General features: G+C 41.6%; 2 protein-coding genes across 3 annotated transcripts in view; one reads left to right on the top strand and one right to left on the bottom strand.

The window, feature by feature from the left end:
* POC5 (POC5 centriolar protein) overlaps positions 1–1,327 on the bottom strand; it is a 38,609-nt gene extending 37,282 nt beyond the window's left edge. The window contains exon 1 of one of the 2 annotated variants that reach the window (XM_033179901.1): positions 1,145–1,327. The gene's annotated coding sequence lies outside the window, so the exon portion shown is untranslated. The remainder of the gene's footprint in view (positions 1–1,144) is intronic. The other variant, XM_033179904.1, reaches the window with a different exon arrangement.
* Positions 1,105–15,213, top strand: LOC117066070. Its single transcript, XM_033181550.1, has 3 exons — positions 1,105–1,422; positions 3,765–3,893; positions 14,314–15,213. Exons 1-3 carry the CDS (start codon positions 1,105–1,107, stop codon positions 14,332–14,334), a joined length of 468 nt encoding a protein of 155 aa, XP_033037441.1. The 3' UTR covers positions 14,335–15,213.
* The last annotated feature ends 2,224 nt before the right edge of the window (positions 15,214–17,437 follow it).

Consider the following 17,437-nt stretch of genomic DNA (forward strand, 5'->3'; position numbering starts at 1 on the left):
AAGTTTTTCCAGTGAGTATCACTGTGCATACACATGCTAAGTAAACTAAATCTCAGCATGACTGTCTTTAGTTAAGCCAATTAGGGAGGATAACATAAGAGCATGTATCTGCAGCAAAGAATGGCTGCTTCACTGACTTCAAATCTACCACTGGGATAACTTGGTCCATTTATGTTTTTATTCACGTCTTTCTTCAGGATTTGAGACCAGGTAGGTAACACGGGTGGGGAGTGGGGTGGTGCTGATTATTTTAAAAATGAGCTAGTTAAGTACGGTCAGATCTCAAAAACTGTTTATTAATACGGACACTGCAGACACAAAAAAACCCACTGCACTTTTGGTAAATATGCTATCTCCCATCTGCCCTGCTTTATGCCAACAAAGTATGAGTTATTTGAAACTCTAGAACAGTAGCATTTTCCTGTTTCTAGGTTCAGAAACGAAGGAGAAAAATGAAAACTGCTTTAATGGGTGGCAGATGTACATTAGTTCACTACATTTTCAGTAGTTTCTAATTCAAGGTATCAGAAAACAAGACCAAAACTTTTGTGAGCTTCTCTGTTGCCAGAGACATAAAATAACATCTTGGTAATTACCGGGCTGACAGGAAAACAGGGGTCTGGGAATTCAAATGGAATCACCAAGAGTCAAAGGAAGAGCGAATTAACATGCAGACTAGCAGCAGGGTGATGTGCCCTGTGCCCTTCATCAGGCCTAGCTGCACGCAAGGAGATGGGGTGCGCCAGCTCCTCCCCAAGGCAGGGACTAGAAGCAGAGGAGAAAAGTCATTGCAGTAAGCAAAAGGCCAGAAGTTTTCTTCCATCACCTTCCGACCCAGCCTGTTTAAAGAAAAATCTTACTTAAGCACAACAGAGCTTTATACATGGTTAGTTTTTCTCAACGTTTTAAGTGACAGGAGCCTCTGATGACAGTAACCGCTCAGCATCCCTCACACCTGCTCTCTTCCTCTTCCTGCACGCCTCGGAGGGGAACTTTGCGACCTTCCGGCACAACAGCTGAATCACCCGCGTCTGAGGAAGAGTCCCGGGGGAGGAAGTCCGCGGCCAAGGAACCTTAAATCGCACTCCACTACTTTCGCCAGGGATGCAGGGACGCAGGGTGTGCCCAGGGCGCTGCTACCCACCGTCGCCGCTCGCGACCAAATCCGGACTCCTCGCTCTGCGCCTCCTAGCCGCGTCGCAGCTGCAGTCTCAGCAAGTGCAGACTCAGCAAGCACAGCCGCTACCTAGGGAGCAACTTGACAGTTTCAAACTGCTGGGAGGAATTAAGGACAGCCCTGTGCATTGGTCCTTTGGTTCAGCAATCTGCCGTTTGATTGGTCCGAGAGCTGGGGGCGGGGCTTTGGGCCGGTGCCGCGAGAAGCCGGAATTACTTTGGAGAGCCCCGCCCCTGGCTCCGCAGGTCGGTAGGGGGCGGGGTCCTAGGGAGCCCCACCCAGCGACAGTGGGGATTAAATACTGCGCGTGCTCAGTTCTGTTCAGCGGCTGCGGGCTGCTAAGCGGCTCTGGGAGCTGATTTGGTTAGAGGCTGTTTAGCAGGGATGAAGATGGCTAATGCCGGGTGCTGCTGGCTTTCAACAATTCCGGTAGCCTAGGTATGAGTCCTCATGCTTTCGTCTGCATAAGAGCAATACGAAATTCTGAGCCAGGTGTGCTGGCTCATGCCAGTAATCCCAGCACTTTGGGAGGCCGAAGTGGGAGGATCGCTTGAGCCCGGGAGTTCGAGACCAGTCTGGGGAGCATAGGGAGACCCTTTCTCTATAAAAAATTAAAAACAAAAACAAAAAAATCTGCATCATCCGCAGATCCCCTGCAACAGAATCACTTGGAGGTGCTTTTTTTTTTTTTTTTTTTTTGAGGTGGAGTCTCGCTCTGTTGTCCAGGCTGGTGTGCAGTGGCACTGTCTCGGCTCACTGCAACTTCTGCCTCCCGGGTTCAAGCGATCCTCCTCCCTCAGCCTCCCGAGTAGCTGGGATTACAGGTGCCTGCCACCACGCCTGGCTAATTTTTGTATTTTTAGTAGAGATGGAGTTTCATCGTATTGGCCAGGCTGGTCTCGAACTCTTGACCTCAGGTGATCTGCCCGCCTTGGCCTCCCAAAGTGCTGGGATTACAGGCGTGAGCCACCACGCCCGGCCAGAGGTGTTGATTCGTTCGGTCGTGGACACCGTGAGGAAATCTGAATTTTTAATACACACTGCCAGTGATTCTGATGCAGGAGTCTGCAGACCACGCTTTGAGAAATTGCTAGTCTAGGCAGGACGCGTTGGCTCATGCCTGTAATCCCAACACTTTGGGAGGACAAGGCCGGCGGATCACCTGAGGTCAGGAGTTCGAGACCAGACTGGCCAACATGGTGAAACCCCATCTCTACTAAAAATACAAAATTTAGCCAGGTGTGGTGGCTTATGCCTGTAGTCCCAGCTACTCCGAAGGCTGAGGCAGGAGAATCCCTTGAACCCAGGAGGCGGAGGTTGCATTGAACCAAGATTCCACTACTGCACTCCTGCCTGGGTGACAGAGTGAGACTCTGTCTCAAAAAACAAACAAACAAAAAAACAAAATTAGCAGTCTAGTTTTAACTAATCTCAAATGTGTCAGACTTCAAGATAGAGCCTTCTGGTGAAGTTTTGACCTTAGAATAAGCTTTACCATCTACTCACTGTCAACTTGGATAATAGTACTCACATAGTAAGGTGGTAGGAGATTAAAAGAATTAATACATCTAAAACACCTAACACATAAACATATAGTCTTTCAACTTATTTTGGCAACAGATAGGCTAGAGGTATAAGGACCCAGATGGCAAAGGTGCTTAAGTAGCCCAGACTGGGGTTCTCCAGTCTGAAGAACAAATACTGAGATCTGGGTGAGTTTTCAGGCTCCCTTCTGTTACCTCCAGGATAAGGTTTCTTTTTTTCTGTAGATAAAAATGGCATAACCTGGGTCTCACTTTCATGTTGGCAGAACCAGACCTCTACAAACAATGAAATAAGAAAGAGCACCAGAAGTTTCTTTGGCATAAGTTATGTTTGTTCTCCCGCCTTTTTTCCCCATGCTTATTATATAGGACAAATTCCTATTAATAGCTGCAAATTCATACTTGGTTCTAGTATTTGTTTTTAAATTGAATTGCCTTTTGGTGACCCCATACACTATAATTGATACCGAATCACTCTTCTGGTTCCTTCTGCCAGTAGGTTCCAAGTTTCTCTTTTCTGTCTTCCTTTTGGGGAAGGAGAGATTTTTATTGAAAACCATTTAGTCAGCAATCCCCATTCTCCTGTAAAACTGTAGAGAGGAAGAGACAGAATCTTGTCTGGATGTTATGAATTTAGAACTGATATCTTTTCTCAAGGTTCCTAGAGAGGGAGGGAAAGAGAGAGAGAATTTAAAGCCCCCACAAACCCGTAATAACTTGGTTGCCAGTTTGAACCCTTCATAATTATTTATTCATTCAACAGATACTTAACATCTGTCATAGGCAAAGCAAATTTTTGTTGGTGCTGGAGATAGAGTGGTGAGCAAAACACAGTCTGCCCTCATGGAACTAAGAGTCTAATGGGAAAAACCAGTATCAAACCAACAAATCCACCACACATAGGAATATATAACAGCTGTGTGAACCTGGGCAAGCTGCATAACGTCTCTGTACCTCAGTTTCTGTATCTGAAAAATGAGGATAGGAATTCGCTCACTGAGAATTAAATTAACGTAGGTGCTATTCTTATCCTCATGTTTCAGATAGAGAAACTGAAGCACGGAGAGGTTATGCAGCTTGCCCAGGTTCACGCAGCTGGTAAGAACAGCGTCGGAGTCCATGTTCTTATCACTCGAGATGTTCTGTTGGGGACAGCATGCCGTGGTCTTGAGGTAAGAAAGGGCTGGTATCTGGATAATAACAAATACCAGTAAGACTGGAACTTAGTGAGGAGAGAGTGGCACAGGATGAGGCTGCAGATGGAGGTGGGGGCCCAACTATGCAGGACTTGTTAAGGGTTTGAGATTTTAAGTTCAATGGGATGTATTTTAGATGTTCAGGAGAGAGATGAGGACAACTTGAACTAGAGGAGTGGCAAAGGAGACGGAGAGAAGACAGAAATGAGATACAGTTGTCACTTGCTATTCCTAGGGATTGGTTCCAGGACCACTCCCGCTGTCTTCCCCTCCCCATCCCACCCCGCCAATGTAAATACCAAAATTGAGGCTGCTCAATTCTCTTATATAAAATGGTATAGTATTTGCATATAACCTACACACATCCTCCCATATACTTTAAATAATCTCTAGATTACTTATAATACCTAACATAATATAAATATATGTATATAAATGGTTGTTATATTTTTTTTTATTTGTATTATTTTTTACTTTAAAATTTTTACTTTTTTGAGTAATTTTAATCTATGGTTGGTTAAATCTACTGATGTGGAACCTGAGGATATGGGGGCCAACTGTATGTTTTGGAGGTATAATTGATGGGACTTGGTGATAGGACTTGGACTGTATCTGAGATGAAGAAGAGAAAAGTGTTAAGGACTCCAGGTTTCAGGTTTCTCGCTTGAGTAACTGAGTGGATGGCAGCATCAGATATTGAGAAAAACACTGGAAGAGAAGCAGGTTTTGAAAGGGGAAGATCAAAATTCAATTTTAAACATTCTTTAAACGTGAAATACCTGGAGATACCCAAGTGGAGTATCCGTTAGACCATTGAACTTAATGTCTAGAGCTCAGAAAAGAGGTCACTGCCTAGATACATAAACTGGATGGCTTTTGCATATAGATTTTGTGGAGGATTGCAAAAATGGCTCCAATTCTACATCTCTCCAGGTATTGATGTCCAGTGCCATGTAAGCTCACTTGGAGTTCTTCTCTGCTAATGACCAATAGAATGTTAACAAGTATGATGCAAGCAGAAGTTTCAAAATACTTATGTGCTTGGCTTAGCTTGCTCTTGCTCTCTGTTATAACCATGGAAAATATGCCTGGGCTAGCCTACTGGAAGATGAAAGACATATGTAGTAGAGCCAAGTTGCCCCAGTCATCCTAGCTAAGGCCATCCTAGGTCAGCCTATAGCCATTTGACTCCCCAACAGGTGTGTGAATCTAAGAACCACCCAGACAGCCTACAGAGACATGAACTCAATTAATATTGATTGTTTAAATCACTGTGTTTAGGGTGGTTTGTTACATAAACTTATTATGACAACAGACAACTGATACAGATGCAATTTAAAGCCAAAGAACTAGATGAGACAATCTAGTGGGGGAGAGCAAAATGAGTAGAGAAGAGGATTTGGAACTGAACCCTGATGTCCTCTAATGTTTAGAGGTTGGGTAGCAATGGAGGAGCCAGCAAAGGAGACTGAGAAGGAGGTGCTGGAGAAGTGGGAGGAAAACCAGCAGAGGCTTCAGTAAAATGCTAGTGAAGTGACTATTGTGTTTGACAATATGGAGGTCCCCCATGTCTTGGCCCTTCCATGGGCCCCAAGTTCTGAACGTCCTCTAGTGCCTGTCTTCTTTCCATCTCTAATGTTTTTGGTTAAGCCACTGCTGAATTTGGCTTGGACTGTTTCTTGATTGTATACCTTCATTTCTTCTTTCTACAACTCATTCTTCACATTGCTGATAACTATCTTCTTAAAATAGTACTGGATTGCATCACCTATCCAAAAGCCTTCCATGGTATTGCATGGCATCCAAAGCTCTCCTAAACCAAGCCCCACCAAACACCAAAAGGACTATGCTGGAGTCCCCAGATGTACCACTTATCAGGTAGGAAACTTTGGGACAGGTGTACATTCTTTATATGCTTGAGTTTCATCTTTTTAAAACTGAGAAAGTATTAGAACATATAAAATCTAACTCTATATCTAAACCAGGACCTGAACCTAAATCTATTGCGTCTCCCTCTCTTTCTCTGTCTCTCAATATCAGTTCCCTCCTGCTCTAGTAAAATAATTGAAGCTGAGCATATGGCTGCATAGCAAGACTACATTTTCCACCTACCTATCAATTAAGTGAGACCAGAAGCCATAGAGTGTGAGTGGAAATGCAGTGTACCACTTTCTGAACTGGGATTTAAGACATTAGGTATGCTTTCTCCAAGTCTTCTCTTTTCCCACTATGTTGGGCTGCATGACCATGTGGAATATAACTCCCCTGCTAGTTCTGTAGTATGAGAAAGCATCATTTTTAAAAATGTCCTTATATTTGAGGGTCAATTTGTTATGGCTTTTAACACCACATCTACACCTCTGCAGATGGGTATATAAAGTTGTTGAGAAGTAATGTATGTGAAAGCGCTGTGCAAAATTTTAAAGTAAGGCAGCCAGGTGACATAGAAAGAACATAGAATTTGGATTCTTAAGATCTGGGATCCAGCCTTTCTTAAGATATAGGCATAAAGTTAAGATGACTTTAGGCACCTGTTGGAAAGCATCTAATAATTTCCACTAATATGATTATTATTCTGATTATTAGTGGAATAATAATCATATTAGTGGAAATTATTATTATAATATTAATAATAATATTATTGGAAAGAGTTGATACCTATGTTATTTTTGCTGGACATGTGTTAGGGCACTGATTTGAAACCTGTTTCTTTTTAAGGTCATCCATGATTCACTTAAAAATCCTTCACCGTATTATCTCTTCACCCATTATTTGTTTAGCTGGGACTTTAAGAGAACATTCCTCACTCTAGGGATCTTTAAAACTGATGACTCCTGTCCGGGGTAGCAACCACAGTCTAGTCTGTTACTTTCATTTTATGAAGGAGGAATTTAGACCAAGAGGGATCTATATTTGCTTTATTTGAGTTGCAAATCTGGAGAGAGAGAGAGAGAGAAAGAGAGAGAGAGATTGAGAGAGAGAGTGAGATCTGGAGTGGGAGTGGAGATGGGTGCAGATTTTAGGGACAGGGCCCTTACTAGGGCCTACATCTAGGTAGAGGCTGCCGTGATGTTCCCTAAGAATTTGATTTTTTAAAAAAATATAATTTCAACTTTAATTTTAGATTCAAGAGGTACATTTGCAGGTTTGTTACATGAGTATATTGCATGATGCTGGGGTTTGGGATATGAATGATCCCATAATGCAGGTAGTGAGCATAGTATCCAATGGTCTTTCAGCCCTTTCTCCCCACCCTGCCAGTAGTCCACCAGTGTCTATTGTTGCATCTTTACACCCACGAACACCCAATGTTTAGCTCCCACTTATAAGTAAGAACACAAAGTATTCGGTTTTCTGTTCCTCTGTTAATTTGCTTAGGATAGTGGCTTCCAACTCCATCCATGTTGCTGCAAAGGACACGTTTTCTTTTCTTTTTTTTCTTTTTTTTTTTTTTTAAGAGATGGAGTCTTGTTATGTTGACCAGCCTGGTCTTGAACTCCTGGCCTCAAGTGATCCTCCCATCTTGGCCTCCCAAAGTCCTGGGATTACAGACATGAGCCCATCACGCTGACATGATTTTTTTTTTTTATGGCTGTGTAGTATTCCATGGTGTAGATGTACTGCATTTTCTTTATTCAACCCAACATTGATGGGCACCTAGATTGATTCTGTATCTTTGCTATTTTGAATAGTGCTCTTATGAACATACGAGTGCAGGTGTCTTTTTGGAAGAATAATTTATTTTCTTTCGGATATTTACCCAGCTATGGGATTGCTGAGTTGAATGGTAGTTCTGTTTTAAGGACTCGATTCTTTACAAGCTAGCCCCGTATCTGCTTTTCTACCAGACTTCTAGACTCACAGATTATCTTCCCTTCTTTTTCATCTTACCCACTCATCAATTCAAATATACCTGCCTTTGTTATAGCCTCTCAGGCTGGAATTTGTTTCTCCAGGGTACAAGTGGCTGATATAATAACTTAATCTCCACAGTTGAGAGAAGCAAAAGCCTCTAGAGCTTTCCGTTTCCTGTAAACTTTTTAGCACTGGCTTCCTGGAAACAATGCCCTGGTTTTTCTAAGTCAGAAAAGTGACTTGATGGTGAAATCTGAGTTCAAGTAGGACGGTGTGCAAAGATCGTGGTAAATTAATTTTGACCAAGTGGCTCACAATACAGGTCCCAAATAGAACTTCTGTAGTTAGAATACACAGTCTATTTACAACCTCTTCACACTCTGAGAGCCATTTAACTGAGGCAGAGCAGAAGGAGAAAGACCCTATCAATAAGGCAAAAATGTAGAGTAAATGATGGTTATTATGGACACAGTGGTCTACATATGAGACAGTTCACCGCTTTGCTGTGGACTAAGGGCTTATTCAGAGTATTTTGATTCTCTGGATTCTACAGGCCTGGCTCTGTTATTGCAGAAGGGAGTTCATTTCTTGGCCCTCATCATCAACCTTCTGCTCTTCCTAATTATAAACACTCATTCTTAAACCTCTCTAGTTGTCTCTTCTAGCCATATAAAAACTTCCTTACCCTTAGCATTTCTTTCTCCTGATAAAACACTCTAGCACTAGCTGTGAGAGGCAGGATTAATTAGCTTTTCAGAGAACAATATTACTGAGTTTGAGTACCATACAGATGCTGTATTCTTGGATCTTTAGGGCTTCTGAGGGTGAGTTTGCAGATCAGGGTCATTCAGCTCAATAAAAAGAATCTATGCAATTCTAAATTATGACCCTTCCTTCCTTTATCCTTTCTTCCCCCCCTTTTTTTTTAATTTGGAAGGAAGGGAAGAGAGGCTAGATCTGGTATTTTAAAGCAGATTTGAAATGTTGTGGAAGAACTCGTTTCCTGTCTTTGAAAGCACCATTCTAATTGTTTTTTTGTAGTTGCCTTTTGTGTGCAAGGGGTCATGCCAATCAATCTACCTCACATCTATAAACATATCCCAAAGCTTAATTGTAGATCTATTGTTTGTAACTTGAAATGCATTTTCCTACAGAAAAATGAAAATGTTATTATGAGTCCATAATAGGGCTGAAACATTGTTTGCAAGCATTGTTTGCAGTATGGTAGAAAACCATACTGTTGCAAGGCTAGTAGATTTAACCAACAGGAGGAATAATGTAAATGAGAAAAAAGCTTCCTGTATTTTTATCTTGAATGCCTATGAAAAAGAAAAATAATGATATGGTAGGAGTGGTGATACACTTATTTACTTAGAGGAGGCTACAAAAAATGTATTGAACTTAGGGAATTGATGGTGAGGTAGCAGGAGAGGAGTAGACATGAGGAGCTTAGTGGGAAACAGATACGTGTTTTCTGCTCTGAGACATATCCTGTGGCTGCCATGCTCCTGGCCCCTTTGGAGCATCTGTATCTCCCAATCTCACACAAGTTACTGTGTGAGTTGAAATATTAGTTTCCCTATACACAGCCTGTGTGTGTCTTAATATGTCTCTATTTCACAGTCTGTGAGAGGATAGGTAAAAGGAGATTGGGGATCCTAGGTCACAGTCTCCATCCTGTAGCTCACCAGTTGGGGTCTATTTTAAGTCTGATTAATGGAGATACTAATCTTCATTAGCAAGGTCTTCAGGTGACTTGTCTTAGTGGAATAAGTGTGGTGATAAGAAATGGAAAACTCAATTTAAATGGCCCTGAATCCATCCATTAGCACTCAATATATGAAACTGGTTAAAGGATGAATTAGTATGGCTAAAGTAAATGACCATCATTGCCCATTGCATTTGGCAAGTCAATATGCTGAGACACTGGGTTGCAGAAGAGAAAGAGATTCAATTACAGGGCAGACAAATGAGGAGATGGGAGGAAATCTCAAATCCATCTGCCCAGGAGTTTGGGGCTAGGGTTTTTAAAGGTCTTGGAGTGGGCCAAAGTGTGGAGATTGTTGATTGCTTGAAGCGTGCAAGGTGAAGTCATGGGACAGGGAGATGAAGAAACTGTATTCTCCTGCTTATTCCTCTGTGAGGGTCTTTGAACTGTTTCCCTGGAACTCAGGATCTGAAAAATCTCTTAAGCAATCCTTAAACAGAAGCTTTTAATTCTGATGTCAGCAGTTCTATCAATAGGAACAATGGGGATACAAATGGTCAGTATCTAGTGACTTTCAGTTACAAGGAAGTGGGCCACAGTGCAGCTGGATTAATATAATTATAACTATATTTCTGTCTAGAATTCTTGTTAACCCTGTGGGAGGATGGCTTATTGACTTTTCTTTAGTTTTTTTTAATTTTTAATTTTTGTGGGTACATAGTAGGTGTATATATTTATGGGGTGCTTGAGGTGTTTTGATACAGGCATGCAATGTGAAATAATCACATCATGGAGAATGGGGTATCCATCCCCTCAAGCATTTATCTTTTGTGTTACAAACAATCCAATTATACTCCTTTAGTTATTTTTAAATGTACAGTTAAGTTATTGTGGACCACAGTCACCCTGTTGTGCTATCAAATAGTAGGTCTTATTCATTCTTTCTATTTTTTTGTACTCATTAACTGTCCCCATCTCCCTCGCCAGCCCCTCAATACCCTTCCCAGCCTCTGGTAACCATCCTTCTACTCTCTATGCCCATGAGTTCAATTGTTTGATTTTTAAATCCCACAGATAAGTGAGAACATGTGATGTTTGTCTTTCTGTGCCTGGCTTATTTCACTTAGCATAATGATCTCCAGTTCCATCCATGTTGTTGCAAATGATAGGATCTCATTCCTTTTTCTGGCTGAATAGTACTTCATTGTGTATATATACCACATTTCCCTTATTCATTCATCTGTTGATGGATACTTAGGTTGCTTCCAAATCTCAGCTGTGGTGAGCAGTGCTGCAACAAACATGGGAGTGCAGATATATCTTTGATATGCTGATTTCCTTTATTTGGGGTATATATTCTGCAGTGGGATTGCTGGATCATGTGGTAGCTCTAGTTTTAGTTTTTTTGAGGAACTTCCAAACTCTTCTCCATAGTGGTTGTACTAATTTACATTCCCACTAACAGTGTACAAGGCTTCCCTTTTTTCCACATCTTCGCCAGCATTTGTTATTCTCTATCTTCTGGATATAAGCCGTTTTAACTGGAGTGAGATGATATCTCGTTGTGGTTTTGATTTGCATTTCTCTGATAATGAGTGATGTTGAGCACCTATTCATATACCTGTTTGCTATCTGTATGTCTTCTTTTGAGAGATGTCTATTAAAATCTTTTGCCCATTTTTGATTAGATTATTAGATTTTTTCCTATAGAGTTGTTTGGGCTCCTTATATATTCTGGTTATTAATACCTTGTCAGAGGAGTAATTTGCAAATATTTTCTCCCATTCTGTGGGTTGTCTCTTCACTTTGTTGATGATTTCCTTTGCTGTGCAGAAGCTTTTTAACTTGATGTAATCCATTTGTCCATTTTTATTTGTAAATCTTTATGTTGAACTCTGATGAAGAAATGTGCTATTTTATGTAAATGTTTATGTTTAACTTGGATGAAGAAATGTGCTATTTTATGTTGCAGAAGCACAGCCTTCTGTTGAACGATCTTTTAGAAGGAAGTCCCTTTCCTGTCTTGAGTCTTCATGAAATTAACTTGCTTTCTTCTAAAAATATCTGCCCATCACTATTATTTAGAATTCTTTTTTTTCCGAGACTGTTCATGTATTAGGATTTTCTTTCCCCCAGAGTCCCTGTTTTTTCCTTTACTCCTAATGAAGAATAGACTGTCTCTTCATTGAAAGATTTTTTAAAAAACATAAATAAATTATGATAATTAGATTGGAGTTTAAAAACCAGTTTGTACAAGTTACAAAAGTTCCTGAAGTGTTAAAAACCCTCATAGTAATTATTCACCATTTTCAATTTCCTGAGTTCTGAGGTGGTAGATACTGACTCTAGTTTTTGGTTTGCGAATCAGCTTATTTGTCTGGTGTAGGTGCCAAACTAAACTAATATTACTATAACCTGGAGTTGATACAAGTTAGTTTTATGGATAGGTCTGAGAGATGGTCCCTTTGAGAACATTCTTTCAGCTTCTACCTTCTGGGAATGAGTTATTCTTACCCCCATGTGTTTCCCTCCATTTTCCTCCCCTATGTAAACTTTCCCTGACCCAACATTGCTTGAGTCTCCTGTGTTCCCTAGTGTGCATCAAAATAACCTGTGTTGACCTAAAAGGAAGAAGCTAAAGCAAAATTAATATACACAGAGAGAGTTAATTTGGGCCAAGTTTGAGGATTGCAACCTGGGAGCATAGATGCAAGTTGTCCTGAATATATACTCCAATTAGTAGCAGTTACAAGTAGATTTTTAAAGGCAGAAAGAGGGGGCAGGGAGTGGGCTGATACAAAGTCATCTGTCAGGAATTCTCATTGGTTTACAGAAATAACATTGATTAGTGATTGGCTAGACATTGTTAAACTATAGGGTGTTGGTTTTAGTGTCCAGTGTGACATTAGGTTAATTTATATCAACTTGTGGCAATAGCAAGCAGTTTCAAGAGATGAATACATAGCTCAAAGAAGGGAGTAGGGTGTGATTGCTGTCTCATTTCAGTGCCTCTCTGGGCCTAATAATTTGGAAAGGCTCCCATTCCTCAGATCAACCTCTTTTTCTTTCCTCACCTTGACAGTTTACTAGGACATGGGTTGCTGGGCTTCATTGTGGGAGTTTCTGATTAAGCAGGTTTGAAGTTGGGCCCAAGAATGTGCATTTCAAACACATTCCCATGTGATATTGATGCTTCTGGCCAGAGAGCCACTTTGCCCTAGGTCAATTAGGGTCCTAGCTTCTAGCAAGAGCAGTATTCTCTCTGGCTCTAAGCTTTAGCATTGTTCACTCTATCACAATCAGGCCTCTCTATAACTTTGCTCTAGACACTCCAAGCTTCATAGCTGGTTCCCTGGAGGTTGAAGAAAATTTCCTCCCTAAACCCCGAAGACACTCTTCCAGACTTCCGATTGTGGAGTCCGGTTCTGACAGCTGTGCACGTTGGAAGTCTCCAGGGTTCTGGGCTTTTGAAGTCTCAACCCCCCTTCATTCCAGTTCCCTCTCCTTTTCAGTGGCCAGCAAATCCACCCTGCTGAAGCTCAGCTTTTCACCTCCCCTTCTAAGCAGCACCTCATCCTAATTCATTCATGATGGGTGTGTGATCCTGAGCGCCATTTTTCCTTCCATAGCTTATCTTTTCATCTTTTCCTTCCATAGCTTATCTTAGTCCATTTTGTGTTGCTGCAACGGAATACCACAGCCTGGATATTTTATAAAGAAAATGATTTTATGTATTACAGTTCTGGAGACTGGGAAGTCCAAGATTAAGGGGCTGGCATTAAGTGAAAGCCTTGCTGCATTAGTCCATGGTGGAAAGGGGAAGGGCAAGAGAGTGAAGGAGAGTAAGAGGGGGCCAAACTCGCCTTTGTAACAAGGCTACTCTCTTGATAACGCACACCTGCAATAACAACATCAATCCATTCCTGAGGTCAGATCACTCACATCCTAATCCCTTCTTATTAGGCCCCACCTGCAACACTGCTGCATGGCGGTGGGGATTAAGTTTTCAGCACTTGAACTTCAGGGACACATTCAAACCAGAGCATAGCTTTGAGCAGATGTTCATCGCCTGCCTCAAAGCTGCTGTAATTGAAGGTGGGGACTGGGTTCCAGGGCTTACTGCGGCTCCTCGATCTGTAAGTTAAGATACGTCCCACGTGCTATTCCATTACTCAGACATTGATCTTTCTCCCAGGGAAATGGTTTTGCAGAAATGCAGTTTCAGGCTGATAGCAGCTTTGGAGTAAAGCCAAGGTCCTAGGAATATTTCTTTTGTTTGATTCCCAACAGTCTGACAACAAAGCCTTTGTTCTCTAGAGAAACAGAATTTGTGTGTGTGTGTGTGTGTGTGTGTGTGTGTTCATTATAAGGAATTGGCTCATTGGTTCATGCAATTATGGAGGCTGAGAAACTTTACAATCTGCCATCTGCAAGCTGGAGACCCAGGAGATCCTGTGGTGTCCAGTCCAAGTGCAGGAGAAGACTGATGTTCCAGCTTGAAAACAGGCAGAGAGAATGAATTCTCCCTTTTGTTCTATTCAGGCCTCCAAAGGATCAGATGAGGCCCACCCACATTAGGAAGGGCAATCTGAGACTAAGTCAGCCAACTCAAATGTTAACTCTTCCAGAAACCCTCACAGATTCACCCAGAATAATGTTTAACCAAATATCTGGGCACTCCATGTCCCAGTCAAGTTGACACAAAAAATTAATGATCACAGCCTTACTCCTAACTAATTCCTGTTAATCATAGGGGTCCATACAAATGAACAGTCACACAGAGCATCTTCTCAGGTACAGTGAGAAGCTTGCCATATTTTTCCACTCCTTCAGGATCTCCTCCTTCTCAGATGACCTGCTGCTGACCTCAGATACCTATAGAGACTCTGCTGGTGCCTGTCAAAGGTGCTGTAACCTCCCACTCCCAGAAAAAGTGCCTCTGCTCTCTCTCATCTGCTGAAGGTAGCACTGCTGGAAGTCTTGTATGGAAGTGGAAGATCTGATGTCTTTGCTGCATGTATTGGCATCTCTGGTTGAAAAGGTTGCTAATGTTCCACTCTGCTGATGCAGACACTGGTAGTGGCATTGATGTGATAAAGACTTCAAAGCACCAGTAAGTTCTCTACTGAAGTGGAAAGGAGCTTTTTGTGTCTTTTGTCTTATATTTCTCCTGGGCTCCAAAGTCATGCTTCCTGGTGTTGCCAGTGAGCAGGGAGAATTTAGTGAAGAAGCTTTTTGCAGAGATGACTAGCTGTCTGCTAAAATTCCGTTATGTAGAATGAGTGTCAAGAAGTAGCCACACACACATTAAAAACATTCGGAACCCCTGTACCCCACCTTTACATTTAGTGGAGTCATAGGACTAGCTCACACCCATGTGAACAGAGCTGATGTGTCTCATTTCGGGGTCAAGGAGTTTAAGAAGTGGGGTGTGTCTCCTTTACATTCTCTTTTTCCTCTTCTGCCAGCTCTAATACCTCAAGGGATGTCAGAATAGGGGACGGAAAGAGCCAGGACATCCACCTTGCACTGTTCTGGGAGCAAGAGATACATTTTCTGGGTTGGGCACTATGGATCATGCCTGTAATCCCAGGATTTTGGGAGGCTGAGGTGGGTGAATTGCCTGAGCTCAGGAGTTTATGACCAGCCTTGGCAACACAGGGAAACCCCATCTCTACTAAAATACAAAAAATTAGTCAGGTGTGGCAGCGTGTGCCTGTAATCCCAGCTACTCAGGTGCTGAGGCAGGATAATTGCTTGAACCTGGGAGGCAGAGGTTGCAGCGAGCTGAGATCACACCACTGCACTCCAGCCTGGGTGACACAGTGAGACTCTGTCTCCAAAAAAAAAAAAAAAAAAAAAATACATTTTCTGTATACTCGAAAATAATTAAAATGATAAATTGTATCATTGTGTTATGTGTATTTTACCACAATTTTAAAAAATTACATTTCTACTGTGACAAGTTGCTGAACATTTGAAGTCTGTTACAGCAGCTAACTAATGTTACCTTAACCGATTCTCAGCTGCTTACATGTGTTCTCACTTAGGATTCATTTACCAGAATCTTGGCACAAGCCACACACACAGTGCACTAAGAGCAATACTCAAAATTTCCTTTCTCTTTTCACGTTGGCCCTTTGCCCTTGGCAAGTGCCTGGACTGCCTTAACACTCCTTTAAGTATCTTTCTAGAAAAAGACTCTTGAGTCAAAACATGTAGAGGTCACATACCTGCTAGAGTGCACATAACTGCTTTACAACGTTTCTTTTTTTTTTTTCTTTGAGATGGAGTTTCACTCTGTTGCCCAGGCTGGAGTACGGTGATGGAATCTTGGCTCACTGCAACCTCCACCTCCCAGGTTCAAGCAGTTCTGCCTCAACCTCCCGGGTAGCTGGGATTACAGGTGCCCATTACCACATCTAGCTAATTTTTGTATTTTTAGTAGAGATGGGATTTCTCCATATTGGCCAGGCTGGTTACAAACTCCTGACCTCAGGTGATCTGCCTGCCTTGGCCTCCCAAAGTGCTGGGATTACAGGCATGAGTCTCCCTCTGTCACCCAGGCTGGAGTGCAATGGCACAATCTCGGCTCACTGCAGCCTCTGCAAGCAATTCTCCTGCCTCAGCCTCCTGAGTAGCTGGAATTACAGGCGCGTGCACCACGCCCAGATAATTTTTTTTGTATTTTTAGTAGAGATGGAGTTTCGCCACATTGGCCAGGCTGGTCTTAATCTCCTGACCTCAAGTGATCCTCCCACCTTGGCTTCCCAAATTGCTGGGATTATAGGCGAGAGCCACCACACCCAGCCTGCTTCACAAGTTTTAACTCTGTTACTGTTGATGATGTACTTCCCAGACCCTCCAGTCATGCCACATGTGAATCTTGAGTGAGCAATTTAAGTTTGAGTTTCTTCCTAGAAAATAGTAAAATACTAGGAACAGCAGATGTAATTTCCAGAGATAGGGCAGAGGACTTTCTTACATTTTTTTGGGTACTCAGTCCAAAAAGTACTTGGGTACTTGCTATCCATCAAGCAATGTGCTAGCCCATTTCACATATATTTTGCTACTATAATAGCTGTTACAAAGTTCTGCATAATTAAACCATAGGACCAGAAGATTATACTTATAATAAAAATTTGGTTTGAAAATACTTGGAGAACTGTGATGCGATATTAACTGTTATTTTATATTACAATATTAAATTGTGCATGTATCTCTAAATTATAAGTATTATTTTATACAATGTTGTTTGCCCTTTAGAATTTTTACTAATAAGAGAAAAAGCAAATACATAAAACCAGATCAAATAAAGGTTATTCATATTCTAGAAATGCACCAAAGGAGAAATGACATTTAAAAATGAGATTTCGCATTCCTCCTCATGTCATTTTTATTCTTCAAGATATGAAGATAAAGAATCTTAACACTATGTAAAACAAGCTTGATCGTATCCTTTTAACTATTAAATAGATTTTGTTAATATAAAAAAAGAAAACTTTTTTTAAAGTTATGGGTTGAGCTAGGTTCAGTGGCTCCACCTGTAATCCCAGCACTTTGGGAGGCCAGGGTGGACAGACAGCTTGAGCCAATGAGTTTGAGACCAGCCTCGGCAACATGGTGAAATCCCGTCTCTACAAAAACAAAACAAAACAAAACAACAAAAATTGGCCGGGCATTGTGATGCGTGCCTGTAGTCCCTGTTACTCGGGTAGCTGAGGCAGGAGGATCCCTTGAGCCTGTGAGGTTGAGACTGTAGTGAGCTGTGATGGCATCACTGCACTCCAGTCTGGGTGACACAGTGAGACCCTGTCTCAAAAATAAATAAATAAATAAAGTTATGGGTTGATGGAGTTTTATATTTAAAAAGCATTTTGCATGGGTAATTATTCAACTTACATAAATCATTATTTTTGCAAGATGAATGTGTATGTGTTTTAGTCCATTCAGGCTG

This window comes from Trachypithecus francoisi, unplaced genomic scaffold (assembly GCF_009764315.1).
Source record: "Trachypithecus francoisi isolate TF-2019V2 unplaced genomic scaffold, Tfra_2.0 Lachesis_group2, whole genome shotgun sequence".
Taxonomy (NCBI): Eukaryota; Metazoa; Chordata; class Mammalia; order Primates; family Cercopithecidae; genus Trachypithecus; species Trachypithecus francoisi.